At 50.2% G+C, this 27,817-nt stretch overlaps 3 protein-coding genes across 6 annotated transcripts in view; 2 read left to right on the top strand and 1 right to left on the bottom strand.

Annotated features, from left to right (window-relative positions):
- RECQL5 (RecQ like helicase 5) overlaps positions 1-18,056 on the bottom strand; it is a 31,147-nt gene extending 13,091 nt beyond the window's left edge. For 2 of the 3 annotated variants that reach the window (XM_054592990.1, XM_054592992.1), the window contains exons 1-7: positions 17,241-18,056; positions 16,303-16,424; positions 14,907-15,425; positions 14,329-14,434; positions 13,688-13,799; positions 12,141-12,303; positions 8,171-8,250 (exon numbers count right to left, since the gene is read on the bottom strand). In XM_054592990.1, coding sequence (XP_054448965.1) covers positions 8,171-8,250; positions 12,141-12,303; positions 13,688-13,799; positions 14,329-14,434; positions 14,907-15,425; positions 16,303-16,424; positions 17,241-17,367 — 1,229 coding nt within the window. In that variant the 5' untranslated portion in view covers positions 17,368-18,056. The remainder of the gene's footprint in view (positions 1-8,170; positions 8,251-12,140; positions 12,304-13,687; positions 13,800-14,328; positions 14,435-14,906; positions 15,426-16,302; positions 16,425-17,240) is intronic. The other variant, XM_054592991.1, reaches the window with a different exon arrangement.
- SMIM6 (small integral membrane protein 6) lies at positions 925-5,677 on the top strand. Its single transcript, XM_054593071.1, has 2 exons — positions 925-1,014; positions 5,486-5,677. Exons 1-2 carry the CDS (start codon positions 925-927, stop codon positions 5,675-5,677), a joined length of 282 nt encoding a protein of 93 aa, XP_054449046.1.
- Positions 18,057-18,192: 136 nt separating the features above from the next.
- The window catches only part of SAP30BP (SAP30 binding protein), a 32,175-nt gene continuing 22,550 nt past the window's right edge, over positions 18,193-27,817 (top strand). Inside the window, exons 1-3 of one of the 2 annotated variants that reach the window (XM_054593054.1) lie at positions 18,193-18,348; positions 19,456-19,565; positions 21,807-21,854. In XM_054593054.1, coding sequence (XP_054449029.1) covers positions 18,243-18,348; positions 19,456-19,565; positions 21,807-21,854 — 264 coding nt within the window. In that variant the 5' untranslated portion in view covers positions 18,193-18,242. The remainder of the gene's footprint in view (positions 18,349-19,455; positions 19,566-21,806; positions 21,855-27,817) is intronic. The other variant, XM_054593053.1, reaches the window with a different exon arrangement.

Genomic DNA, 27,817 nt, shown 5'->3' with positions numbered 1-27,817 from the left:
CTCTGGCAGGCCCAGGCCCCTGGGTCTCCCCAAACTTCCCGAGCAAGAGGAGACAGGCCAGGCCCCTGGCGCTGTCCATGGCCTGTGTCCCGGCGCCCTCGCCCTTTCCCCATCTGTGTGCCAAGCTGTCTGGGTTCCAACCCTGCCCCACCAGCTCACCAGCTGTGGGCTACAGGTGAGCGATGCGACCTTCCTGAGCCACACCTTCTCCCTGTGGAACGGGGCTAACCCTGGTAACTGCCTCCCGGGGGAGCTCGTGCGGGTAAGCCAGGATGACCTTCGTGGAGCACTTGGCACAGCGCCGGGCACATCCTAAGAGCTCCGCATGCCTGAGGGGCTCCTCTGCACGTGGGGCAGAGCAGTGTGGACCCATTTTAGTAGCTGGTCCTGCTGAAATGCAACACTGCCCTGCCTCCCACTTCAATCTGCTTTCTCCTCCAGAGAACTTTCTAGGCAGAGGTAAAAATGCAGGAAGGATCGTAGGGGAGGGGCAGGCTCCCAGTGTACCTTCCCCTCCTGCCCACTGGACCTCAGAGCCATAAAGAGGTCCGCATTTTCCACATGCCTCTGTCCTCCTGGCCTGGGCAGCTGGGCTCTGGCTCCTTGGGGACAGAACCCAGTCTACAAAGAAAATGGAGCCGGGGGGCGGCGGGATACCAGCCCCAACCACCACCTGCCTCCGGCTGGCAGGCAAGCGGAAGCAGCCTTCTCTGGCTGGTTTCACTTCCTGGTGTCCAAGGACTTGTCGGTTTGGTTTCAATTGAAGACCCAGAGAGGAACTGATTCCATACGAAATAAAAGAAATTCAAGAAATCTGCCTATGCTCCCTACCCCACCAGCACCACCAAAGACTGGGATTGAGAATAATAATAACAATGATATAAAGACAGCTAAAATTCACTGAGGTCCTACACACGCTCAGACATGGCCTTAAGAATTCTGACGCAGACAAATTCATTTGATCACCATGACGACACCAATGCTGTCGGCAACATTATTATCCCCGCTTTAAAGGTGAGGAAACTGAGCCTTAGCAACACTAGGTAACCTAAGTTCACTTGAGGCAGGACAGTAGAAGCTGGGAGGATTCCCTGGCAGGGGGAACAGGGAAACCGAGACAGACGGCTGAACAAAATGGCTGAGCAATTTACAGCCAGACTCAGGGTCACCTCCCTAGAGATGACATCTAGGCCTCAGCTGTATTTTAGCCCCAGGCCCAGGAAAGCAGCAAAACCGGGTGGGGGAAGCCAGGACCAGCTACAATGCCTAATGACCCTCTGTCACTGACCAATCAGTGGAGACCGTGACCCTGAAGGGACACACCTGGAGAACTGATGTGGAAGATCCCCACCCAGGAGAGAGAGATGAAAGCCTCAGCGGGGGCCTCCGCAGAGCCATTCCCTTCCCCCTCTTGTTCCCTCACTTCTTCCTCCACAGGAAGCAGCTCCTAAACCCTGAGGGACCCCGAGACTTGCAATCAGGGGAACATGGGCAGCGGCGGCTCCGCAGCCCGCCCCTGGCTAACCCCTGGAACCTGCCCCCAAGGCCCCCTTTTCTCTGCCTTCCCAGTGAGCTCAGACAGCCCGGCCTGGGCTCTCCTGTTGCTTCTTCTAAGCCCTTCCTTGTTTCACTGTCTCCAGCTTTAACAAACGTACCCTCATAGTCACCTGGACTCGTGCTGTGAAATCTTTCCTACACGAAATCAAGAACCCACACCCCACGGCTGGCCCTCAGCAGACCCGGTCAGGGCCAGGCCCCTGTCTGGGGACAGGATCAGCTGGAAAGCAGCAGAGCCAGCCTGTGGGCCCAGCCCTGGCGGCTGCAGAGCCCCCAGTTGCCACGCCCAGGCCCGTGGCCTCCCAGCCGCAGAGCAGCTTAGGCTCTGATTCCATTACCCTCCATCAACCAGCCCAGCATCCCAGACACCCACACCCTGAATGTCTCAGAATAACCTCCCAGTGAGCGGGTGGGGCCCAGCTAGGCCTCCCTCCCGGAAGAAAAACACAGGGAAGTGGGGAGTGGGGAGAGGCCGGAAGGGAAGCCCTGGGTTCGGGAGCTGCTCCTACAGTGCAGCAGCTCCATCCCCCTGTGGCTTTTCCTTAAGCAGGTTTTCTGCAGCATCAAGGACGTCCCTTCCTGAGGGACCCTTCCTCTCTGCCAGAAGATTCTGGCTTTCTGGCCCTGCTGCCAAGAGGCGGAGGCCATGCGGACAGCCCTGGGGACCGACAGGCTGGCTGGCTGGTTTATTCCCATGTTTCTCCTCCAGACCAGGCCGTACCTGACTGCTGAGTCCAAATAAGACGCTCCCTGCCCTCAGAGGGCTGGCTCCTCCCCCTTCCTTGGCAAACTGGCGCACCCTGAACCCCGCTGCCAATCGGGCCAAGTCTGCCAAGTCCCGCGCAGGCTTCAATCCCGCCCGGCTCAACCAGCCAGGGCTGCTCCAGCTGGGCAGACGACAGCAGCCCACCGCACTCCTGGCACAGGCAGCTCCCAGCACGGGCTTCCCCAGGGCAGATGGGAATGGGAGGAGGCAGCGATGCCCCCACTGTGGGAAAGGATAAACGGAGAGGCACAGCGAGGTGGGTGGCGGTCATGGAAGGGACGGCCTTCGGGTGGTCTTGGGCCCAGAGAATGTCTGGCGGGCTCCACACCCAGACTCCAGACCCAACGTCTCTCCATTCCCGCTGCCAGGGCACCCTGGACCAAGCCACCGCGGTCACTGCAGCAGCGCCTGAGCCCGGCTCCAGGCTCATCTCCCCAGTCTCTTCACGCCCCCCCCCCCCCCGCCCCAGCTCAGGTCTCTGTGGCCTCTCGGTTCCTCAGAAGGGTTTCACTCTGCACTTGGGAGCTACGTATTTTACTCTCTATACAATGTACCTCCTCTGACACCATGGTGAGGTCGCCTACACAAGAATTTCATGAGCAAAACTCGGCAGAGAGCATACAAACTGGTTTTGTCCTAAGTCAGTTTTCTCAAACATTAACATCTGAAAGCGATCTACGAAGAAATCTCCGCAGTGACTGACACAGCTTGCTCATGCGTAATACCGATTCCAGAGCAAAAAAAACTGAGGACAAATTAGTTCTGTCCCTGTAAACAGTAGCCTCGCTTTTCTTGGGACCTGCCACCTTCCATGGAACCCTGACTCCTAGCTCTACTTCTTCCAGCCGCCAGCCTCCAGGTAACAGGGCCCCTTTCAGGGCGCCCGCCCAGCCAGGCTCCGCCCCGGGCACCCACGGCAGCCCCGCCCCTCCTGTCACACTCCTCTTCACGGAGGCTGCTTCGGCAGAACGTTCTCCTGGGGCCAGCGATTCACTGAAAAAGTTGATGAAAGCAACTGTGTGCACGACACATACTCTACACGCTACACACCTCGTTCTAAATCGAAACACACGCACGCACATCCCTTGGCTGACCTCTCTGCCGTAGGCCGGGGGCTCTTCCCCGAGCGCGGCTGGCTGAGCAGAGTTCCTGTGTCGCCTAATTTTGCTGTCCATGATGCAGAGCAAAAGCTTAAAGGCATCTGCAAAGACTGTCAGTGTGAGATCCTTCTGGATTTTTACAAAACGTCCACAGTGGTCTATGCCGAAATAGTATTTTGGCAGGGGTGCCACCTGAGCGTGTCCTGAGCCATCCCAAGGGGTCACAGCGGCAGTGCCGGGAAGGGCGGCTCTCCCCTCACTGGGAGGCACAGCGCAGCTTTGGGCTCCGCCTTAGGGGCTGAGGGAGCGGCTCGGCTCGCGTCCCAGCGCGCTTCGGTGGCTGTGTGACCGGCCCTTTTCCCCAGCTGTGAAATCGGGGTTTCGGCTACTGCTGTTGCTTCAATTATTTCTGTAATTTTTAAGTGCAATTATGTAATTACAGTGACAACTGCCACAAACAGGTTTGGGAACAAACAGCTGACGCTTGATAGGCACCCAATGTAATGACAGAGCGGAAGTACAAGGGTGTCCTGGAGACCAGCCCACTGGCTGGGAGTGGTCAGCAGTCCAAGGGCACACTCAGTCAGGGCATCAGGGAGTCCAGGGCCAGCTAAGCCATGATTGTTAGGAAGGGCCTCGCTGAGCCTGTCCATCCCGTGTCTCCTCGCGCCCGGCCGCACGTAAGAATCGCCTGCCTTGTAGGGCTCAGACATGCCCAGAGGCTGATGTGAGCGGTATGGATGGGCCCAGGCACAGGCATTTAGAACAGCTCCCAGAGGGTTCTAGAAGCAGGGCTGAGGGCCAGCAGGCAAGGACTTAAGTGCTGGGAGGGCAGGGTCTGCTTCTCATGGTTCACACTGGACAGCAGTGCCCAGCGCAGCTCCTGGCCACAGCTGTAACCCTGTCCTGTAAAGGAGTGGTGGTTGCCAGGTTTCAAGTGCCAAGGCCCTGGCTCCGTTCCCACTTCCTGGTTGCACTGTCACGCCAGCAGGTAGGAGCAGCCACACGAAGCAGAACCCAGAGCCACACTGGCAATAACACTTCCACCCAGAAATGTGTTCCGGGAGGTGCCTGCGGGAGCTACGGTTAGCCATTTGCCCTACACAGACAGGTGGCCTGGGGCAAAGGCCCTGGATCCCATCTCCTCCCCTACCCACCCCAAGTCTGACTTCTCCTAGTGAGGACACCCCGAGAAGCACCCCCATGTGACATCACAGAAGGGCAGAATGCAACTGAGGGGTAAGAGTGAAGGGTGGAGAGGGACAGGGGTTGCTAGGCAATGGGCCCTGGCCCACCTTTGCTCAGGTGACAGCAAGGAGTTCTGGTCAGGGCCTCTGGGCAAGGAGAACACCTTTTCCTCCCAACAGTTGCTTCTTTGAGTCAGAGCACGGCTCTGGTTACCTGCTGACCCCGTCAGCTCGGCCCCCAAAGCGTGGGCCCTGAACAACTGCCCCAATCCACCTGTCTTATGGCACAGGAGCATGAACAGCAGAATCGGGTAATGACTCCTCCCTTCTTGGCGATAGGCACACGGCCTGCCAATCTCGCTGTGCTTCTAGAAGCTCAGTGAGCCCTCCTGTTTTCAGCTGCCTCCCAGGAAGTTTACGAAGGTCTCAGCTTGAGTCAGTCCGCTCCTCTGCAACTACGCTGATCCCTCAAGGTGCTTCCCGAGTGTTTGGCCATTGAGGCAGGAGAACAGGAAGGCTCTAGAGCGGGGCTTCGCTGAGGCGGTCTCAGGGATGGGAGACGGAGACCTCGCTCATCCCAGGGCAGCTTAGGAAAGGCCTGGAGAATCAAGGGGTAGCCTCGGGAAGAGGGTGAAAGTCCCTCCATTGGTGCCAGGCCTTGCTCCTGTTTTACAGAGGAGGAAGGTCTGTTCATTGCGGGCTGGAGGGCCCAAGCCCAGAGCCCCGCCATCGCTGCCACTGTGGCAGAGGTGGGCCAGCAGGTCCCTGAGGTTGCTGCAGAGGGCGGAGCTGGGGGCAGGGCTGGGTGTGGACAGCAGCACCTGCGATGGGGCCCTGGAGAGGCCCCTGACCCAGAGCCTTTGTCCCCTTCTCAGGTTCTCACGGACATGCTGATAACAATTCAGAGGCGCCTCTGGAAGGATCAGTTCTGGGAGAACCCCTGGGACCAGGGGGGCCTGGCTGTGATCAGCATATTCATCATCACGATCCTGCTGCTCATGTCATTTGCTGTCGTATTTGGGGCGCTCCCTCCGCTTGAGAAGGTGAACCAACTCGAAGAGCTGTGATCCGACTTTCTGGGGGCCAAGAGGCGGGGCCTCCTGTAACACTCTCTCCAAACACCATGCACCTTTTCCTCCAAGCCCTTTAACAGTCTGGAATTGTATGTTTTTTTATGTGGTTATCTGACAAGTGCCTGTCTTTCTCACTGGAGCAAGCACCATAAAAGCAGGGGAGGGTCCCTTTGTGCTCACCGCTGCGTCCCCCACGACCAGTGGACCCAGCAGAGTCAGCATCAACCAATGGTTGTTGGTTGAATGAATGAATGGACAACTGAGCAAAACAAATGGATGAACAGAAGGATGTTGGGCTGTTGGCTCCCCTAGCAGAGACGGTAAGAGCCCAGTTGAGTCTAGACCTAAACCCAGAGCCGTTCTTCATCTCCGACAAGTTGTCGAGCCTGTAGACCCGGGGTCGCTGCAGACCTAACCACTGTTCCTTTCGACGCTAAAAGGTAAAGAGCCCTGTCATGAATAACCAAATGCTCCCCGTGGCCTTAGCTCAGAGGGGAGCGGCTGCAGGCAAGGAGAGCGGGACCCGCTGGTGCCCTGCCCTGGCTAAGTTCCTCTGATCCCAGCGCCTTTTCTCTTGGTCCCAGAGGTGCCCAGGTGTCCCTCACAGGGTTCCACAGCCCCCGTGCACCCCAGACCCCACAACACTGCCTTTTCAGAAATGTACCCGCCTCTGCCAAAGCCACCACACTGGCCAGTCCGTTGTTGCCAGGCGCTCTCCTTGGAGAACAGCTGCTTCAACTTCAACCTCCACCCCAGACCATGCCTAGAAAAGGAGCAAATATCTGGAGGGAAAGGGGCCTTTTCTTCACGCTGTGCATGGTTTATGCATTAATGAAATATTCCCTTTTACTCAAAGAGCAGCTGCAAGTGCAGCCACACCAGCGGTGTTGATTCCGTCCCAGGGTGGGAAGTCCTGGAACCTGTGACCCTCACTCGTGACATATGAGAGATGAGGCTGCGCCCAGGGCAAGAGGAGCCCCCACGGATGCCCAGACCCCCAACACTAAGAGGCTCCAGATCCCTGCTCATGAGACAGGAGAAATAAGGGTGGGGGCCCCTAGGAAGACCTAGCCTCTTGGGATGCGGCAGCTAACCCTCTGGACAGCCCTGCGGAGCCTCAGACTCATCCCGGACAAGAGCCCAGTCAGGGTTATTTCCAGCAGAGGGGACGGTGACAATCAGCAAGGACGCCTGGCCCTTTCACTCTGGGTGTTTTGAACAGGGGGCCTGAGAAGGCCTAATTTAGCACCTCCCCATACTGGTGCCTGAAAAGGGCTCTGGTCACCGTGGCTGTGGTCACGGGTGGTCCTGACACTCTAGCCAAACTCTGCTTGGCACAAAAGGGTGTGCCCCAAAACTGCTCCTGCCGCAGAGGCCCAACGAGAGATGACTGCTTGCAGGAGGGAAGAGCTCCAGTCCAGGGGCCACCTACTCATTGGTGAACAGGAGGGGGTGGGAATCAAATGCAGGGCCCAAAAAGGGTCTCTCTGGTTTCCCGAGCGAGCCCCAAACATCTGCCAGCCACCGGTAATCAGCTTCATGCTTCAAGAATCTCATCATGCAAACCTAAGACAGCATGTGCATATGAAAATGTGCACTGAAAATTGGCAGGTCTGGGGTTAGTGGCATCTGTCTACCATGAGCTTTGTGATTGTGACCTCCTGGACCCCTGTCTGTTCCTCTCTAAGTGTGAAGCAATCACTCCTGCCTCATCTGCTTCACAGGCTGTCCAGTGAGATGTGACCAACAAGAGCAAAGGAATCAAAGAGCCTTTTCAACCAAAAGGCTACCCCAAACGCACCGGGCTGCTAGCTTGTCCAGAATCCTCCTGGACGTCCCTCATGCAGCGCATGTGCCGCAGCTGTGCTCAGACGCCGCCCTGCCACAGCCTGCCTGTCCCTGCCCTGCCACAGAAGCTGCTCTGCCACAGCTGGCCTGTCCCTGCAGCTATCAGGCTCCTCCTGCCCCTGCCAGGTGCAGATAAAATATTGCAGTGAGTTCCAACGGGGCAGGCCAGCGTCATGTGAGAACAGTTGGCTTCTCCCCAAGCACGTAACGAGCTCCGGCAGGAGACAAGCTGGGTTGCCGGCCCCATTCTGGCCCAGGATGAGAGTGAAGCCAATGGTCCAGCCCAGTGGCATGTGACAACCACAATGCCAATGGCTCAGAACCGGTCCACTGACTCAGGACTGGGTCACTCACGGGGCCATCCATTCCAGAAGGAGGTAAAGTCGGGCGGATGGACGACCACCCAAAATATTCAACAGGTCCTCACACGGCCAGAGTTTCGGGGACCTTCCACGGAAGAGTGGAAGGGTGCCGGCCTCTGGGCTGCCTGACAGGAAGCACCCCAAGCAACGGCCTTCAGCAGGCTGGGGCCCCCTGGTGGCCCAAGTGTTGCCCCATGGGAGCTGGTTAACTCAGGCACTGGGAGGGGAAAAGGTCTCACTATCACTTTGTTCCAGAACACGCAAACAAGTCACTCACCCCAGTTCTTCACAGAAGTTCACCAAAGCATCAAAGGCCAGGAGAGCAGCTTTATCAGACGCTTTGTTCCCTCTCTTTTCCTGGAGACAAAAAATGGCCATTTACATAGCGATTACCAGAGGGAGAGGTGGGTGGGGGGAGGTAGAAGGTAAAGCGAGGCTAAATGGTGATGGAAGGAGTGGTGAACACAGTACAACACACAGATGACATATTATACAATGATACACCTGCAACCTACAGTTTTATTAACTGATGTCACCCCAATACATTCAATTAAAAAATTTTAAAAAAACAGAAAAAAAAAAAAAAAGAAAAAGCAATGATCATTTAGTCCATCTTACATAGTTGGACTACTTGCGGCCCGAAGAGTGATGAGAGAAAAAATACCACACGACAGTAAGAAAGTCACTTATAAAACAGTGTCCCCAAACCTGACCATGCATCAGAATCACCTGGGTGACTTGATAAGAGCTACTGGGGTCTGCCCCCAGACTATTGAAGCGAACTTTCTGGACCTGGAGCTTTTGAGAGTTGATTTTTCCAAAACACTGCTCATGTGATTCTCATGCAAAGGACCCAGAACTGGCATCTGGCCACCACTGTATGCAACGCGACCGAATGGACTAGTAAATACAGGCACCAGGGCGTGTACTTGGGCGTATGGGAATACACACACCTCTGTGTGCGTGGAGACACGCTGTACGCTGAAAGGCTAACTGATCATTTCTGAGTGTTGGGAATACTTGTTGCCTTTTTGTACTACATGTCTACTTGTCAAACTTTCTTTTTAAAAAAACTGAAAATTTTTAAAACTACAGAAGAGTAAAGACATCACCTATGGACTTTCTGCTTCTGAGAAGTGAATCATCCTCCCCTCCCACACACGCAGACCCACGTCCTTCCGCCGCTCCCATGCGCCACGGTTTTCCTCACTGTGACTATTTGTCAACACTGTTCAGAGCTCAACCACACGGTCACATTTTTACATTTCCCATGATCGCATCTCTTTTCTTTTACAGCTTTGTTTCACTTGAAATTAATAGCTGCCTTGTTTTTTCATTTACTTAGGCTTTGGTGTACCACTAACTCACCCCCAAATGTTCTGACATCCTAGAAACCTCATTTCAATAGGAGCCAAAAATGGCAGGCTCCACATTTATCTTTGGAAACTTCCTTCCTGGAGCCTTCTGTCCCCCAGTTTGAGCTGGTCTGCTGTTCTCTAGGCCTGGTGCACTGCTGGCTTTCTGGGACTACCCTTCCAGACGCTCTTGGACCACGCCTCCACCTCCTTCTTCCTTAGTTCACTGCATCTACGCTGGAGAACATCCCATAGTAGCTTCTCCATGTGAAAAAGTTTTCTGAAACTTTGGGTCTGAAAATGTCTTTTTTTTTTTTAAAGATTCTATTTATTTCTTTTTAGAGAGGGAGAGGGAGGGAGAAAGAGAGGGAGAGAAACATCAATGTGTGGTTGCATCTTGTGCGCCCCCTGCTGGGGATCTGGTCCACAACCCAGGCATGTGCTCTGCACTGGGAACAGGAACCAGTGACCCCCTGGTTCGTAGGCAGGCCGTCAATCCACTGAGCAACACCAGCCAGGGCTATGTTATATTTTGCCATATAAAGCTTTTGTAGATTCAGGATTTATAGAAATTTAAGACTTTTTAAATACATTCAAATATTTTTTTTAAAAAGAGCTTTCTGGATTTCCAATTTTTATTATAAGAGCGTCTCCACGAGCCCTAGCTTACACACTGCGCTAAATTTTTTTTGCTAAATACGTATATTTTTTACATGTAAGTCTTTAATGTCCTTTTAATTAGGTATTAAATGGGGCACTTTAATTTTATTGCAGGAGGACAGCCTGCTGTGTAACACCACCTATTAGGCGAGTCCCTCTTTTTCCATGAAATTCTCATGTATTCTGGGACCCATTTCCGACCCTCTCCTCTACTCCGACGGCCCCTCTGTTGACTGCAGCAGCGTCCTGGGTGCTGATCCTGGGGCCACCGCTCTTCTTTTTCACGCATTTCCTGGCTGTTCTTGGGCACGTATACTTGCATATAAATGCTAAGATTCCACTTCCCCATAAAAGTCTCTTTGGATGTCAACTGGAACTTCATTGCAACATGTACATTAGCTTTAGCTTTGAGGAGAAATGAGTTTTCCATATTTCCACCCAGTTTTTGTACCTCTTGAGCCTTTTTGTTTTCTATGGGATTTTAGTTTTCTTTGTTTAAATCAGTGGTTCTCATCCCTGGCTGCATATTAAAATCAACTGGGAAGGTTTGCGAAAAGTCTCTTGTTAATAGCCTGTAACCTTTACATGTAGATATTTAATAAGTGTTGTTCTTGCAAATTAAACACTTTTCATTTCCATTCCTGGGTAACATATTTATAATAATGCAGCAAAAAGCTACTGCTTTTAAAAATATTTCTATTACATTTAGCCACCTTACCAGTTTTTTGTTTTGTTTTAAATAAATTCCAATAGATTTCTGGTAGACTTGGGTTTCCTAGACAGACATTCATTAACCTTTCTACCTCCTGGTGACTTCTCTCTTGCTCTCCCTGTCCCTGTGAGTTTATAATATATTTTTTTTGTTTTTATATTGTCATTTTGGTAGGAATCAGAAATAAGTATTTGTACTTAACCTTTCTTGTAAGGATGTCTCCATGTATCCTTTCACAACTTGATGCAATATGCTTTGGGGGATTTACCAGGTCATTTTTAACCACCCTAGACCATTCCACTGAGTGACTATCCAACTGTTTACTTGTCCAACATTCTCTGGAGGAAGAGTCTGATTTCACTGTTAGGTGTTGCAGCAAACATCCCTGTACATCCTTGTACATGTGCCTCCGTGTACACTGACAACATGTCTGTCTAGAAATGGAAGGGCTGAATCACAGAGCACCAGCACCCTCCACTTACACGTTAACACCTCGTCTCTTTTCAAAGCCCTCGTACAAGTTTATGTCCCTGACAACACTGTGAGTTGCCCTTTCCCACATCCTCATAAGTGACTATAAAGATGCTTACATTTTTGTCAGTCTAATGGGTATAAAATAATAGCTCATCATCACCCTGTAGTTTGCATTTCTTTGATTCCTAAGTGATGTGAGCATCTCTTCATGCATCTGCTAGATATCCTGGTTTCCTTTTCTGTGAAATTCACAGTTTTTGCTATGTGGCTGTTTGCCTTTTACTTATTTACCTATAAGAGTTCTCTATATAGTCATTCATTTACATACATTGCACATATTTCCCCCAAAATGGCTCATTTTTCACTTTGCTTATGGTGTTTCTCATCATACAGAAATTTTTACCATGGATTTAGTCAAATAGATAATATCTTCCTTAATGGTTTCTGCTTTTGAAATCTCAACATACTCATCCCTTCCTCAAGGCCATAAAGTATTCTCTGACCATTTACAGTGTTTTGAGTCTTTAATCCATCTGTAATTCATATGTGTATGGTATAGGAGGTTGGAATCTAATTTTATCTTTTTCCAGCACCAATTATTCAACAGTTTGTCCTTTCCTATTGACTTATAATGCTACCTGCCATACACCAATTTCCCTTAAATACATGGGTCTGTTTCTAGGCTCTCTACAAAGAATGTATAATAAGCGTTTTTTTAAAGGCCAGAAACAAAAACAAAGAACTTATGACAATAAAGGAAAATGGTCACGTAACAACGATAATGGAAACAGGACAGGACTGATCTTGACTACGTAAAATAATGTGCACACACAAGACTGTACTCAGATAAATGAAATACAAAGAAAGAAGTCTGGCCTAGCTCGTTGCTATGCCCACGTGCCAACATACAACCCCCCCGCCATAACACCCAGCCCCAGGAGCACCTTTCCAGCTCACGGAATCCCCATCTGAGCTCAGAAAGAAGCTGCGTGAAGTTGTTGAGTCGCGGCTTAGGGCAGACAGGGCTACTACTGCCCGCGACTTACCTGGAGATTTGCTACTTCCTTCCTGATCAGGAAGCTGACTTGATCCCGGTCGTTTCTGGAGTAATAGAGACGGCACCAGGAAGGCTTCCCGTCCCTGCCCGCCCGGCCAGACTCTTGGTAGTACCCAGCCATAGACTTGGCAATATTCCAGTGGGCGACAAACCTGTAGGATCCAAAGGGACAAGCGGCATGAGATGTGGCAGAAGACCTGAGGGGAGGAGTGGTTCTGAGTGGGCGGCGCAGGGCTCTCCCCAGCAGCCAGGAGTGGGCAGGCGGGCAGGGAGAGGCAGGGAGAGGATCCCAGGGCGAAGCATGGCTAGGATGTGGGCAGTCTGCCAGCCGGCCTCCCTGCCGCGGAGGCGCCCAGTTCAGAGGCCACAGCAGTAAAGGGTGAAAGTCCAACGCAAACGAGAAATAAAAGCCCCCCACAGTCCAAGGTCCAGGGGAAAAAATTACTGGACTTAAGATTAGGCCACTTAGGAACTGCGCAACCTTGAAAAAGTCTTTTATAATCTCTTTGAAGTGGAAAAAGGATAACGTTTATTAAATATGTTCCATGAGCTAGTGTATACATTTGTCTCATTTAATTGTTACAGTCCCATCATGTGAGGTAGCCCCATTTTAGAGACAATGAACTTGAGATTTAGAGAGGTAAACTGCACAATTTACCTGGCAAGGGGACAGCATTGCTAGGATTTGAGCGTAGGGGTGTCTGACTTCAAGGCTGGCCCCTAACAGGACACAGCCAACCCAGCATTCAAACTCTGGGTCCAAAGTCTGTGTTCAGGAGTCTTGACTTTGGGAGGTGAACAGGCAATCCCATGTACAGATGATGTATTCTAGAATTGTACACCCGAAACCTATATAATTTTATTAACCAATGTCACCCCAATAAATTCAATAAAAATAAACAAAGTCTGTGTTCCCTCAAATGCAGTACACAGACTAGTCCTACCCTGAGCAACTCAGAGTCAGTTTGAGTCTTAACTAGGCCCTGTATGCAAAAGTGCTTAAACCACACAAGGCATTATTGTTGGTGTTAATCAGAACAGAGGGCTTCAGGCTGTAGCCCAGCAAGTCTCCAGAAGGTCAGGAAAGGCTAGAGGCAAAACACTTCTAACAGCTGCCAGAGCGGGCCTAGGGGACTGGGATGCACCAGTCTCTTCGCCTGTCAGTCAGCAGCAACAAGGAGTGATGGGAACAAGCCCTCTGCCTTGACGTCCCGCAGGGAGGTTACGACAGTACATTCTACCCCTCCCAGGGTCCATCTGCTAAGATGTGAGTGAATGGGGCTGTGTTACTGAATGAGGTCTGTCTGCCTGCTGCCCCACCTCCCGGGGCCGGCAGAGCTGTGCTGCACAGTCACGAGAAGCAGGCTGCACAGAGTCTGCCAGCATGTGGGCTGTGCACCAGGGACCCTCCCCTGGGGCCCCATTCCCCGCTGGCCCTAGAAGGAGCACGTGGACCTGGTCCTCCTGGCAGAGCCCTAGGCAGCCCACCCGAAGCCAGGCCCTGATCAGGAAGGTAAGACAAGAACCAGAGCTCACCTGACATTGGCTTTGTCCACTCCCATCCCAAAACTAATGGTTGCAACAATTATGGGGACTTTCTCCTCCATCCACTCGTTCTGCACCAGCGTCCTTTCAGAAGCCTTCAGCCCTATAAAGGAAGGAAAGGTGGAGAAGGGAACTCGCCTTTCCTTGGGGGTTCCCTTGGGGTCTGTCTTGGGTTTGATACTATCATGGGCATTACACACACCCCTGAAGTCATAACTTCCTAGCCATGTGACCTTGGGCCAGGTACTTAACTTCTAATAAATTGAAGACCCTAGCCTGTGTGGGGCATACAGCACTCAATGGATGTTAGAGCCAAGATTCAAACCCAAGTCCATTGGCCTCCAAAGCCTGTGCTCTTTCCACACCACCAATGCCTGGGCTTATAAAAAAGCTCATCACCTGCTGCTGGGTAGGCACAGGGAGAGAAAAAGAATTCAGCAGTCGCAAGTCTCACTTTAGACCTCACTCATGTCTAGACTCCTTTTCTGTGGATTTAAGTGAATCACTCTAGCTCTTCCCAAGTATTTAGAAAAGATGTCAGACCACCTGATTCTCCAGGATCCACAGGAACAAGAGACTCACTAAGAGGCCTCTGGGAGCGAAGAGGGCCACGTGGCCCCCGCAGCCCTTACCTGCATGGTAGGCCTTGGCATTCAGCCCCCTGGAACTGAGCTCTATCGCCAGCTGTTCACAAGCCTCTCTGGTCCTGCAGTAGACAATGCCGCAGCCGGAAAAGAACTGAATAGGAAGACAGGAACAACAGGAAGAAAATAAACATTGGGAAAAACGGTCGGCCTGCTTTAACAGAAGCTCTGCGCTCTGTCTCTCCCCGGCCTCACAGTCTCTTCTGTGGCCGGACACCCTGCGGGGCTCTGCCACCTTCTAACAAAGCAGGAGCAGAGCAGCTCAAAAACCAACAACTCTAATGCCTCTGGCTTCTCCCCTCAAACCTTGAATAGGTCTGCAAAGGCCACCAACAGAGGCTGGCTGCTTCCCTCCCACAGAAGGTTTCCAGGACAAGGAAACCGCAGGATGGGGAACAGTGCCAGAAAGCCAAAGGGATGAATCTGCGCTTTAAGCAGCTTCAGCTGGTCTTGGCTAAGGAAGCTGGAAAAAGCACAGGTCTTAGCAAACCAATACCCATCTCTAGGCCGCAGATGGCACTCACGGCTCCACAGGCATCTTGGCCTCCCCACCTCGGTGCCCTCACCCCTTTATCAGTCTTTTGTCCAAGGGCCTTAAGGCAGAAGTCCCGCAGGTTCTTGTAGGGATCAGAAAGCAGTTCCTTGAATTGCACGTCATAAAAGAGGTTGGCCCGGAAGCAGGGAGTCTTGAAGGCAGCAACTGGCTGCTTCAGGTGCAGAGCAGCAAACACATCCTCCTGGACCTGTGGGGTGGCTGTGGCGGTCAGAGCCACACACGGGGCTCGTGCCAGGCGGGAGCGCAACGCCCCCAGCCGCAGGTAGTCAGGACGGAAGTCGTGTCCCCACTGGGAGATACAATGAGCTTCATCCACCACCAGGTAGGAGAGCAGGTGGCGAGACACCAGGGAGTTCAGCGTGGGCTGGAAGGAGGCTGACGCCGCCATCTCTGGTGTGATGTACAGGAGTTTGGTCTGGGGCTTTTCCTGCTCCAGGTCAGAGAGCAGCTCTTTCTTCTCCTGGGCTGAGAGCTTCGAGTTTAGGGAACTCACTCGTACCTTCAGGGCCAGCAAGTGGTCTACTTGGTCCTGAGGGCAGAAGAGGGAGAGGCACAGATGGGAGTATAATGGGCCCACGCGATCTCAGAAAGTCTCCGCAAAGTGCTGGGGTAGTTCCCAGCCATAAGACATCCTCCCCCAGCCGCCAGAATGTCTTCTCTCTGCATACAAGAGGCGCTGAGAGGACAGGCTCTGGAGCCAGGCAGACCTGGATGTAATCCTGGCTCACTAACTGCCACCTACTCTTGGGCTGGTTCTTTACCTTGCCCTGTCAATTTTCTCACTCCCCCCACCCCCACTATGAAAAAAGTAACTAATAGGATTGTTGAAGGAATTAAATTTTACATCTCCAAGGTGCGAGTAATGCAAGTAAAGCACCAGCACTAAGCACTGTTACTGTTCTTTCCTGCCTCTCTCTCTCTCTTCATGGTCGACAGCTCTTAACAACATGGCTGCAGTTCCTTACTTCTCATCCTAGCAGCCCATCTGCAGGCCTTAAATACAGTCAGAAGTGCAGAGAAGATGTTAATAACATCCCAGTGAGCCTCTCATCTTTTCTGTCATAGCTGTGTCCTTGCCAGAATAGAGGACACCAGGGACCCCCTTATCACTTTAGCTCTGTCCATCTTCATCTGCTATCCCGTCAAGCGTGTGCATGTATATACGGATACAGTTTCCACGTTCCTCTGGACAAAAAGTAACGGAAGACAGTAAGAACCCACCAGAGTGCTATGCCCTAGTGGAGAGGCCCACATATGGGCAATTCAGAAACCCAATATAGCAAGGGAGATAAGCAAATCAAAAAAATTAAGCAGCAAAAGACCAGAGAAAGCAGAAGTGAAAGTTCTAGCTACAATCAACCTTTCCCTAACCTTCTGGGGTACGTCTTCATTCCCCTAAGCCTCACCTGAATCAAAGCAATGAGAGGAGAGATAACGATGGTGATGCCTTTGGCCAACACCGCAGGGAGCTGATAGCAAAGGGATTTTCCTGCCCCTGTGGGCATGCACACAAATACATCCTTGTCACCTGCAAAAATACAAGACAACATCTCAATGCTCCTGCCTTTTATCTCTTTCCTTCATCAAGGCTGTTGAAAATTCAATGTGAATGTAGGAAAAGGCCCTAGCAGAGTGCCTGGCACACAGTGTGTGTGTTTTGGGGGGGGGGGGTCTCAATATAATCTTAATTCCCTTCCCGTCCTTTCTAGGAAAAGGAGTACAGGGACATTTGGAAAAGCACACAAAGCGTTTCTGATAATGGTGCTAACAACTACAAGATTAAGAAACCTGAGTCTGCTGGGATACAGACGATTGAACTACATAGCCGTTAAAGCTGCATACTTCCAGATGAGTGGGCATACCTGTGCAGACATGGAAACATCACTTAGATGTCTTTTGTTTGTAAGTGTTACAGTATAATTAATACTACACTGATTCTCCTCTCTTGACAACTTCCATTTGTCAACAAACCTCAGTTTATGATATTATCAATCCTTCCTTCCCTATCTGGGATCCAGGCCACTCAATCTTTAACAAAGGGATTGCCTAGGTCAGTGACTGGATTAGGCTATTTCTGCTTCCCCCTCCCCCAAACACAAACTAGTGGAACTCTATGAACTGTTCTCAAAGATGATCTATAGCTCTGGCTATGAAATGTAGGAAACAGAACAGTTGGGTGATTCTGCCAATAAAACTACAAGTTTTGGGTGATGAGCCTACAAGATTTCCAAAACCAGTTAAGGACCAAGGGTGGGGAGGTAGGAAGGGTCAGAAGGAGGGTGTGCTAGGCAGTGCTTCGGTACAGCCAGCATGAATGTAAACACAGGTAGTTTGGCAATATTACCTCTCACTACAGCCATGGTCGCACTCTCCTGCAAAGGTGTCTTAAAAGAGTCAAACCCAAAGACCTTCTTCAACGTGCTCCGGACTCGATGCTCAGGGTCAAAACGAGAGGAATGGTGGGTGCTCATCTTAGCGACAGACGGTGGCCGGATGTTAAGGCAAAGGTGATGATCGTATGGTTGTGGCACGAGTCCTCTGTCCGGCTTTTATTAAAATACTGTTTATTTTTCTCTGAGTATAAGTTTGCTTTATTACACTCAAGCGATATATAATTTTCAAGTAATACAGCTCCAGGTGAACAGTATCAAGCAATACATTCCTGGGTAAATAACATCTCCACTTTTACGTCAGCAAAAATGAAAACATTGAACTATCCGAGGCCACGGTATATTACCACGGAGCTAGAAATCAGATCACGAGAAGAAACACAGTGTCTTCGGAATAGTTTGGAGGAGGTGGAATTGACTGTCTAAGATCCGTCTTCTGCTCCTCCTGTAAGCACAGTCATCACGGCCATTCTTCCCCCAAGACCCCGATCCCCTTTTCTCCACTCCCAGAGGAGAGCTCTTTCGCTCTCCTCCTCGGAACCCCAAATCCGCTCTTTTCTTCCTTCCTCAGCCGAAGTCTCCCTCTCTTCACGTCAAGGTATCAAAGCCGGCCGAGAGCCCCGCAGGAGCGAAAGTCTGTGGGCGGGGGGCGCTCGACGCCTGCTGGTTCGGGAACTGCTCGGAGAGCCCCCTCGCCACCACCAACTCTGAGAAGCCAAGCAACTGGACATTCACAATCAGGTAAAACTCAAGCAACCTTGCATCCGTCGCGCAGTAATGACGTTTGCTAGCGCACTGCGAAGGGGCGGGGCCAGACTAAGAAACAGCCGTCTTGATTGGTTCCTGGTCTGGAACGGGAGCGGGTTCTCCTGGGACCCGGAAGAAGTCCCCTCTCCTCCCGGAAGTCGTCTTTTTGGAGTCCGCAGAGGGAGGCCAGCCTGGGCTGTGGGAATAAGATGGCGGGCAAGAAGAATGTCTTGTCCTCTCTGGCAGTGTACGCGGAAGATTCAGAGCCCGAGTCTGACGGCGAGGCTGGAGTCGAGACGGCGGGCAGCGCGGCTGGTGAGGCCCGAGTAGAGAGGTGGAAGGGGAGAAGCAGGTGTTTGTTCCGAATGCTGCTCCCCTTGCAGGGCGGGAGGGAAAGAGATGGTCATTGTGCCCCAAGTGTCGGGCGCCGGAGCCCCGAAGCGCATTCGGGGTCCTGGGCGAATGCTCTGTGGTAAAAATGCATCGTCTCCTTTCGTTGATTCGATTATTCTTCCGAAACTTACTGAAAATCTCCGTGCCAGGCATCTTGCTGGGCAGAGGGGTGTACAAAGGGTGGAGAGGGGTCCAAGGCTACTGAAACACTACCTATTCTTTCCGAGCATGTTTGATGGACGAGAGAGATGAGTAAAACATAGGTGAAGAGTGATACAGGTTGTACCTTACTGCATTTATAACTTTTAACTAGTAATGTGTCCTAGACGCATCTTGGAGCTTTTAAAAACTGTATCTGGTCTCCACGGTGAGAGTCTGGGCATGTGTGAGCTTTATAAGGCTCCTCGGTCATTCCATTATTTTGTGAGTTGTTAAAACTCCTCAGTGACTGTGTTGCCCTACTCAGATTGAGAATCGCGATGTTAGGAAATGGGAACAGATTGATTTGGGAGCTTAGAGAGGCAGTAAGTTATCTAACATACCTGGGTCTTAGTTTCTTCATATGAAAAGCGAGGGGGCTTCAGCTAGGTTAGCTACTCTCAGTTTTGTGTGGTCTTTGCCTGCCAGGAGGTTCTCAGGTGGTTTCCCAGTAATTTGTATTGTTCTGGGGGTTTTGTTGGTGGTGCTTTGTTTTGTGTTAAACGTAGAAAAAGATTGTTTCTCTGGTAGGCGTGATTGGGAACCCCTTGGAGTACCCCTTGTTCAAGGTCCCGTTCCTGGGGTAGGACACACAAAAATGAGGATGACAGATTATTTGTTTTGTTCGAGAAGATGAATTCACAGGTGCCTGTGATGCAAGGGAGACATCCACAGAGGTGCTCAAACAGCAGTCGGGGGCCAGCGTCGTTTAACATGAGATTTAAGTTCCCTTTTTATCCTACAGTATAGTTCCAGCCACTCAAGTCACCGAAAGTTTTTCTTGCATTTCTCCCCCCATTTATTCACCTTTATTTTGGTTCTCTGTTTCAGAGGAGAAAGGTGGATTGGTATCTGAGGCCTACGGAGAGGATGATTTTTCTCGTATTGAGGGTGATGAAGATGGTTACGAAGAAGAAGAGGATGAGAACAGCAAACAGTCGGTAAGTAAATCTGTGCCCAAATCCATAGCTGCTCATAGCGCCATTTCAGTTGTTAGAAACTTTCTGGACTGTTCCAACAGCATTCCATCTCATACCTAATTCCATCCCCTCCCCCCCACCCTTTGGTGTCACTTAAGGAAACTAGGTTGGATAGTGGCAGTTCTGTTTGTAAATCAAATTTGTTTTCACCTGGACCATTTTGTATTAACCTTTGAATTAAATTTTTGGGGAAAAGACAGTGAATTGTTTTATTTAACCCAAATATCAGAGAGTGTTTTATGGTGGTGGTCCCTTTTTAGATCATGTTTATTCTATTTGTAACAGTGTATTCACTCCAATTGGTGTATCCTTTATCTCAGCAATTAACACTATTATTTGTAATCTTGGTTGGGGCTCATTCAAATCTTTAGTTTATTTAAGAGATTAGGAAGGGAAATTTTGTGTATATGACTTAATCCTTCTTAAATTCTTTCTTGACATTTTACTTCACACTTGTTACCACTGTGCCCTTGGTTCTCGATCACAAATCTTGCCTGAACTTTCGTATGTGTTGGCTAACAAAAGAGAACTCGTATCTTAACCAGAAAGACCTTAGATGCACTATCACTTAAGTACCAAGAGCCAGAATTTAAAAGTTTGGGGGCGGAGGGGAAGGGGTGCGGAGGATTCAAGTTGAAACTGGCTATTTAGCAGCAGCTTTAATTGAAACATTTGGTGTACTTTCGGGATTTGTTTGAAAACTTTGTTACGCATTGATATTTAAATATTACCGTTAAACTGCTTTCCAAATTAAACAAAAATGTGCTTTGTATTTTATACTCTTTGAGAAGATATTTTCATGTCCGTAGCCCCACCATTTATGCTAATAATTCAGAATTGACTGAAATTGGTTAGAAGGGCTTTGAAAGCTGTGTTCTTTTCCTGACTTTTTTTTTTTTTTAAGTGCATGCATTCTGGCTTAACATCCATAACTGTTTTCTTCAGTAAATCTGCATAGTGTGTTTTCAAGTGTTATTCCACATTTGCTTTCCTTAGGATTTTCATCATATTTAAGCTTCATTTCATACTTTTGTAAAATCCTCTCATCAAATCCCAATATAGACCTTCTAAAATGTGATTGTATTCGCCAGAGCTACATCTCTGATATTTGGCTTGATTGGATTCATTTTAAGGAGATTATGGAGATTGCATTTAAAACCTTTGGCTCACTGACACATTATAGGACAGCTGAATTTCAAACCCATCAGTATAGTTTATTCAAGTCTCTTGGGTGATGTTTCTATTAATATCTGGAATGCTGTTTAATTTACAGTGTATCTTGATTGGAAGAACACAGTTTCCAATGAAACATAATTTTCTCCTGGGTGTTAAGTTAAAAGTTCCCGTGTGTTGGGGTGTTCTGGGTAGTGGATCAGATGTGAATACAACTGCCTAATGGGGAGCTGACCTTTGACCTTCATTAGCGCGCAGTGCAATGGTGGGCTAGCTCCTGTGAGGCCCATGCATGCTTTGCTGAGTGCCTTGCTCACGTGGTGCTTTGTGTCAGGCAGGCCATTTGGATAAGGAACAAGGCTTAGAACAATAAATGGGAGTTCCGTGAGGACTTCGGTAGAGGCAGGGCTCGCTCACCTTGGATCCGGGAAAGGCTGGGCATTGTCTTTCAGTCATGCCTTTCCCGCATCACTTGCCCTGGTCATTTGATGCCTACCTTCTTTCTGTTCGTGTTGGTGCCAGTGCTGCTGGGCTGAAGTGCTGGGGTGCTGGGGTGCAGTTCTGTGTGGGTCACGGCAGTCTGGCCGTGTGCGGTGTCATCCTAGCTCTGAGTCGGATGTGTTTGCATGTGTGAAAAGCAAAGGAGAAAAAGTCCGTGTTTTTGGTGTTAAGTAATTGACGTTTCATTGGAGACAGTATGCTTGTTTTGTCCTGTGGGGCCTGGCCGTGTTCTTTTCTGGAGTGTATTGTGGCCTTTTCTCTGTTTTTTTGGAAGTGATTAACCTCAGGCATTTTCATTAGTGTAGACGATGGTACTGCTGGAGTAATGACTTTGAGCTGCTGGTGTTCTTTTCCCCCCAGAACATCTCCTTTTCCCCCGTCTTTTTCCAGTTCTGGGTCATATGGTAGGGGAGGGTTCTTGGTGGAATGACCCAGGCTGGGTAAATTTGCTCCAACCCCTGATTATGCATGTGAGAACCCTCAGGCCCACTCCTTTGAGCTTAATCCTCTAAATTCTTTGTCTTGTAGGAAGATGACGATTCAGAGACTGAAAAACCTGAGGCTGATGACCCAAAGGTACTTGGCGTTGGCTGTGGTGGGTGGCTGGATGCTAACAGGGCACGTAAACGTTATGGCTCAGTTCATGTGTCTGGTCAAGGTCTGTCCCACAGACACGCTGTGCACCCATGTGTAAATGTTCTGGGGTGAAATCAGTTGCATAAAGAAACCTGGAGGCCACTCTGGCATGAGTAAGTCCGGAGGCAGCCTGGACCTTCAGCCTTGCAGGCAGTGTGAGATCTTGACTAGAGAGGCTAGAGGCCTGGCTGAGAGCGGCAGGAGTCCTGCGCTCTGCACCCAGGTGGGCTGTGTGGGGTCGCTGCTCCTGCAGGTGGATTAGATGTGGGAGTGTTTCCAGAGCCAGGAAGCAGTGAGGCTGCCTTGTGTGCTCGGGGTTCTCTTCAGTGGTCTAGATGTGAAGAAGGGCCAGAGAGGGTGAGACAGGACGCGGCCTCCTCTGCTGTTGGGGATGCTGAGCCTAGTCATTGTTTTCCCAGCCTTGAACCCTTCCACTCTGGGGTAAACCTTACTGAATGGCCTTTTTCAAAATGACGTAGCCAGCTCTTCTCATTTCCATCCCAGTAGCAGCTAAGAGTAATTAGCAGTGTTTCCTGTCACCCTCCTCAGCCCTACCATGATGAGGGCTGAGAAGCGCGTCCCTTGCGCTGGGTAGGCTTTGTCACACTGTGCGCTGGGCATTAGGGCAAGTGTGCCTGTCAGGGAAATGTTCTTTAGGGACAGACTCCCCCCATCCCCCCACCCCCGGCCCCAGCCAAAGAGAGAGACTCTAGGCCTGAGATAGGGACCAAGTTTTATGATTAAAAACTGCCTTAAAACCAGCAAGGCCTTCAAGGTGACCCGGTAGAATTTAGGAAAATTATACCCAGTCAGAATCTAAAGTAGTAGTATATTTGAAAATATAGCATGAGCTGTTTCAAATTGGGACTGATTCTGTGACAGGATAGAACTGTGTACAAGCACCAAACTGAACCCAATAAAGGCTGTGGACAATGCCGAGGAGAAAACACTCTACTAAGACGTTTTAACATCTGCACGTGGGAGAAAAAAAAATGTATCCTAGGAACAACAAAGGCAGTCTCCTTTCTGGGCCTGGTGAGGAACCCAGCCTCCCTCGTCCAAGCATCACTGGCTGGAGGGTAGGCCCGTGACTTGGAAGGAAGGTCACAGCTCTACTTGGGCTCGCAGTAGTATTAGTAGTTGGCTTCTGTCTTAGCATGTGGGGTATAAGCCTTGGAGCCTCTGCATAAAACAAGCCTAAGGAGGTGTCGGTATTGGGACTTCGTGGTAGAAGGAAGGGAGGGTCTGTGTGACCTGGACCTTTTGTGTGTGCAGTCGCCAGATTTTGCCTGTAGCTGGAGCCTCCTGAGGACATTAGCTGAAGAGCAGGGTGTGTGCACCTAACTGTCACCCTTCCTGGAATACAGTGATTCAAGCGGCATATCCCCTGGGAATGACACGCGTTTATGAGAGAGGAAGAACCCTGGAAGGTGGGAGGGGCAGAAATGGGAAGTTTGTTAATGTGTCTTGTGCTCAGTCCCCCTTTCTTGGTCCCATAAGAAGGTTGGAAACACATGTCGTTTATACTTGCTCCTTGGCTAATGTGATTTACTGTTGTTTCTTTCTAATTTTATTTATTTTTTAATTTTATTTCTTTATGTTTAGAGAAGGGATGGGAGGGAGAGAGAGGGCGAAAAGAACATCAGTGTGTGGTTGCCTCTCGAGTGCCCCCCTACTGGGGACCTGGCCCGCAACCCAGGCATGTGCCCTGACTGGGAATCGAACCAGCGACCCTTTGGTTCGCAGTCTGGCACTTAATCTCCTGAGCTGCACCAGCCAGGTTAACTTTATTTTTCAATTACAGTTTGTACTCAGTATTATTTTATATTGGTTTCAGGTGTATAGCATGGCGGTTAGACAGTCATATACTCTACAAAGTCCCCACCTGGCACCATACAGTTGTTAAAATATTATTGACTATATTCCCTGCGCTGTACTTTACCTCCCTGCCATTCAGTCATTTGAGGTATACGTCTGTGGAGTGAAGTTTCCAGGGAACAATTTCTGTTTCTGTTGGGGAGCCCTCAGAAATCAGAACAGAGAACCCAGCCCGCCAAGTAACTCAGCAAAGTTGTTTCGGAGGCTGAGCCTGGAGGGGAGCAGACGGAGCTCGGCAGTGCAGTTGTTCTCCAATCTCCAGTAGCAAGAGAGACCCTCCAGGGGGCTTAAAGGCAGGGCGTCCTCATGGCGTCTCCGAGGACTGAAAACGGTCTCCAGCGGGAGCCTTCTCTGGCCCCCTGACACAAGCCCGGCTTCCAGATACCGGCCTCCATCTCAGACTCCTCTCAACCCTCCGTCTGTTCTGGAACTTTGCTGGCACAGTTCCGTTTTATTCCAGTTGATATCTTAATTATATTTTTACGTTCTAAAACCTTTAATTTTGAATATTTCTGCCTTAAGTATGTAAAGCTTCTAACAAGAGAATGTCATTTATTTTGTTAGCACACGGGTCGATGTCATATGTGTCTTTTCCACTAGATGGTGCTCTTTCCTATTTTGGCTTTTGCTGCTTTTAATTTTTCTCTAGAGCAGTTCTCAGAATATTTTGGTTTCTTCACACAATTAAAATTAGGATCCCGAAGAGCTTTTCTTCATTTTGGTTTTATCTGTTGAAATTTATTTTCTTAGAAATTAAAACAAAAGTCTTTAAATCCTTATTTTAAAATAATCTATTACATATTAACATAACATTTTTATGAAAAATTATTTCCAAAAAGAGAAGTACAAAAAGAGTCATCATTTAAGCATTTTACAAGTTTCCTTAACATCTAACGCTTATCTTAGTAAAAAAAGCTAGGTTCTTATAACTGCTGCATTCAGCCTATTGCAATCTGTTGTTTTGGTTGAAGTATTTGAAGAAAATGTCTTCACAGACATGTTTGAAAGAGAAATATCTTAATAGCTATTTGGGCACTTGTGGCTATCCTTCTTTGACAATCAAAATTCAACAAGTGACAGAGTTCTGGAGGCTGGTTAGCTGTGTCTGGAACATGAGACCTCAGCCCTGAACTTCGTGCTCCGCTGCAAAACCTGCGGTCCCTCCTGTGCCTCAGACGGCTCTTCTCCCCGTACATGATGCTCCATCGTCAGACACTAGTGATCTGGAAACTGTCGCTTCACTGAGTCACACACACATCTCCTCGGTGTTGACACATTTGGTCCTATTATAGCCCCCAAAACTATATTTGCTAGTGACATGACTGGCCCCCTCAGACCAGCCAGCAAGTACGGGAAGCAGTGTTAACTCGCAGCGGGGGGTGCCCGTTATCCCAGATTCTAATTTTTGCTGGAGAACTTGAACGTTGCCATTGCCAAGAAATACTGTCAGTTTTCCTTGAAGTGACAGGCTTTGTTTTTGAGAAAATATCTGCCCAGCTCCCAAATCAGGGAGGTCACACGGTTTGTCTGTCGGGCGGTCTTTCCAGTAAAATAGTATCCCATGAAGAAAGCGGTGCGTTCAGCTCAGAACTCAAGTACTCACTACCTTTCCTGGAGCTGACAGCGTGTACGCACATCTCTCATGTCGTCACCCAGTGTGCTTTAGAAGTGTGCTCAAGGGGCAAGGACATTCGGAAGTGGAATTGGCCTTTTTTTTATTTTTTATTTTTTTTAAACTGAGAGTACGACTCCTGCTGGAATTGGGTGCTGCTGCCTTGGTTTATTCTGAAGGGCCTAGGAGTTGACCTCCCGTTCTCCTGTAAATGTCAACATAGTGGGACAGGTCCATAGTGTCTTAGTGTTGTGAAAACAGTTCTGACCTTGCCAGCTTCGGGGGTCCACAGATCATCTTTGAGAACCACTGTTCTCCAGAAACAAAAATCATGGGTCGCAAGTTTCAATGACTGTGGTAACTCATTGCTCGGTGTGTGTTGCTGTTACCCTTAGGGGGCCCAGAGCTGCTGGTCGGAGCCTCCAAGGAAGAGAGGACAGCCCAGGTGTGGGGAGGAGTTAAAGCCCTGGGTTAGGGACCTGGGTTGGAACTCCAGCTGTCCTTGGGGAAGTCCCTTAACCTCACTGCTTCTCATCTGAGAAATAGACTTCTTGATGGAATCTGCCTCACTTGCTTTATGAGGCTTCACTAAGTAAACCGCAAGTAAACACTTAGCTTAGGCGTGTCCGGCAGGTCTCTGTTCAGTAGTGTGAGGCACAACGACCAGTGGTGCTCTGCTCCTTCCCAGGCGGGGCCCCCCTGTCGTGGCCTTGAGCTGGTTTGGGAATAGTGACTTCCACATCTAAACTGGAGTACACTCAGGAGAGAAATCTGAAAGGGGAGGGGGCTAAAACCACGTCATGTGAAGGGAGAATTAGGGGGCTGGGGGAGAGAAGACCCGGAAAGGGCTGGTGGCTGTGTCTGCTGTTCCAAGGTCTCGTAAGGGAGGGGAGGTGGCCGCCACGCAAGGCGCAGAGTGGCACGGCAGGAATTCGCCTGCGTCTCCGTCTGATGATGAGCCCTCTGTTATCTCTGGCCAAAAGTGGGTTGAGCTGCTGTGGGAAGCAGCGAGCGGCCTGTTCTGGACCTCTTTCAGATGGGTTCTAAGAACCATTTGTCAAGCACGTCCTGAAAGAAACTTGTGGGTTGGGGTTGGATGAAACCCCCAAGCGCTTCCTGGGAAAAGACCTTGGGCGTTATGGCTGAGCACAGTTGAGTTTCCTCTAACTTCATTATCTGGTGACTTTAGGTAAAGTCCGCAAGTGTAGAGCACAAAGGCTGGGAATCACTCTCGTTTTATCCCTGAGGTTTGGGGTTACCAGTGAGGGAGAAACCCCATGTTCGGGGGTTTGAGTAAGAAGTGGTGACCTGGGGCTCGCCTCTGGGGAGCTTCTGGTCCTGATGCATCGGCCGGGGGTGTCAGGGACGCTGGGGTGGCTCTAGGGTTGCTGAGTGTATCCTGAACTAGAGACAAGGAGGCAGGAGGAGGCGGCTGAGGGCTCCCCAGGGAATGGGAGGCGTCAGCACCTCAAGCCGTCAGCTCTTTCTCTCACTTCAACCTTCTGGTCCTGACCTCTTCAGTAAGCAGCCCGACCCAGGCATTCTGCTTACTCACCAGCAGGTGGCACTGCGGTCCCGGGTGAAGTCCGACGGCCGGCGGGCTCTGGTCCAGCCCCTCACTTGAGGGACAGGGTGCCTGGTGGCTTAAGTGTTTCCTCCGTCCGTTTGCCCTCCTCGGCACATGGGCTTCCCTTTTCGCCACTCTCCCTCGTCCGCGGTTTACCTCAGTTGCCCTGGAACGTTTTCCCATGTTTATTTTCTCCCCACTTGCATAGTTCCTGTGGATGAAGGTATTTCCACTCACTTACTGTCCCTGACACACCCTTCCTGTGGAAACAAACACAGGCATCAATGGCCTGGCTTGAGAAAGCTGGAGCGGCCTGTTGCCAGCTACCTGGGAGGCCGGCTTCCCCGTGGGGTCGGGATCCCGGCCTCCCTGGGGCTCCGTGTCCAGGCTGCGGCCCCGGGAAAGAATCCTCCCGGCCCAAGGAGCAAACATCTGTTAAAACAGAACCGTGTCTCTGGGTCAAGGAGGTGGCCTCGGGTGAGGGAAAAAATGTTTTGGCATTTTTTATTTTTTTTTTAAATCCTCCCCTGAGGATACATTTTTATTGATTTTTAGAGGGAGAGGAAGGGAAAGAGAGAGAGACTTCATTGTTAGAGGGAAACATCAAGCGACTGCCTCCCGCACACTCCCTGACCAGGGATTGAACCCACAGCCTACGTATGTGCCCTGACCAGGGATCAGACCCGCACCTTCTTGTGTGTGGGACGATGCCCCAACTGAGTGAGCCACCCGGCCAGGGCTGTGTGGTATTTTTTAAAAGGCATGTGTAACCCCAGTTAAAAGGAAGCATGTTTAAAATTCTTCAGGCCCAAAAGTCATGCAGAAATGTGGCGTTCAGAGCTTGGA

Source organism: Pteronotus mesoamericanus, unplaced genomic scaffold (genome assembly GCF_021234165.1).
Source record: "Pteronotus mesoamericanus isolate MK-2021 breed Mesoamerican mustached bat unplaced genomic scaffold, CSHL_Meso_final scaffold_408, whole genome shotgun sequence".
Classification (NCBI taxonomy): domain Eukaryota; kingdom Metazoa; phylum Chordata; class Mammalia; order Chiroptera; family Mormoopidae; genus Pteronotus; species Pteronotus mesoamericanus.
Note: the sequence above shows the minus strand (reverse complement) of the source record. Positions and strands in the feature narration are given on the sequence as shown.

Excerpts from the sequence above, each read along its gene's own strand:
- SMIM6 (XM_054593071.1), top strand. The coding sequence starts at position 925 with ATGGCCTTAAGAATTCTGACGCAGACAAATTCATTTGATCACCATGAC. Across the intron at positions 1,015-5,485 it reads TTATTATCCCCGCTTTAAAG|GTTCTCACGGACATGCTGAT; the intron begins GTGAGGAAACTG and ends TCCCCTTCTCAG.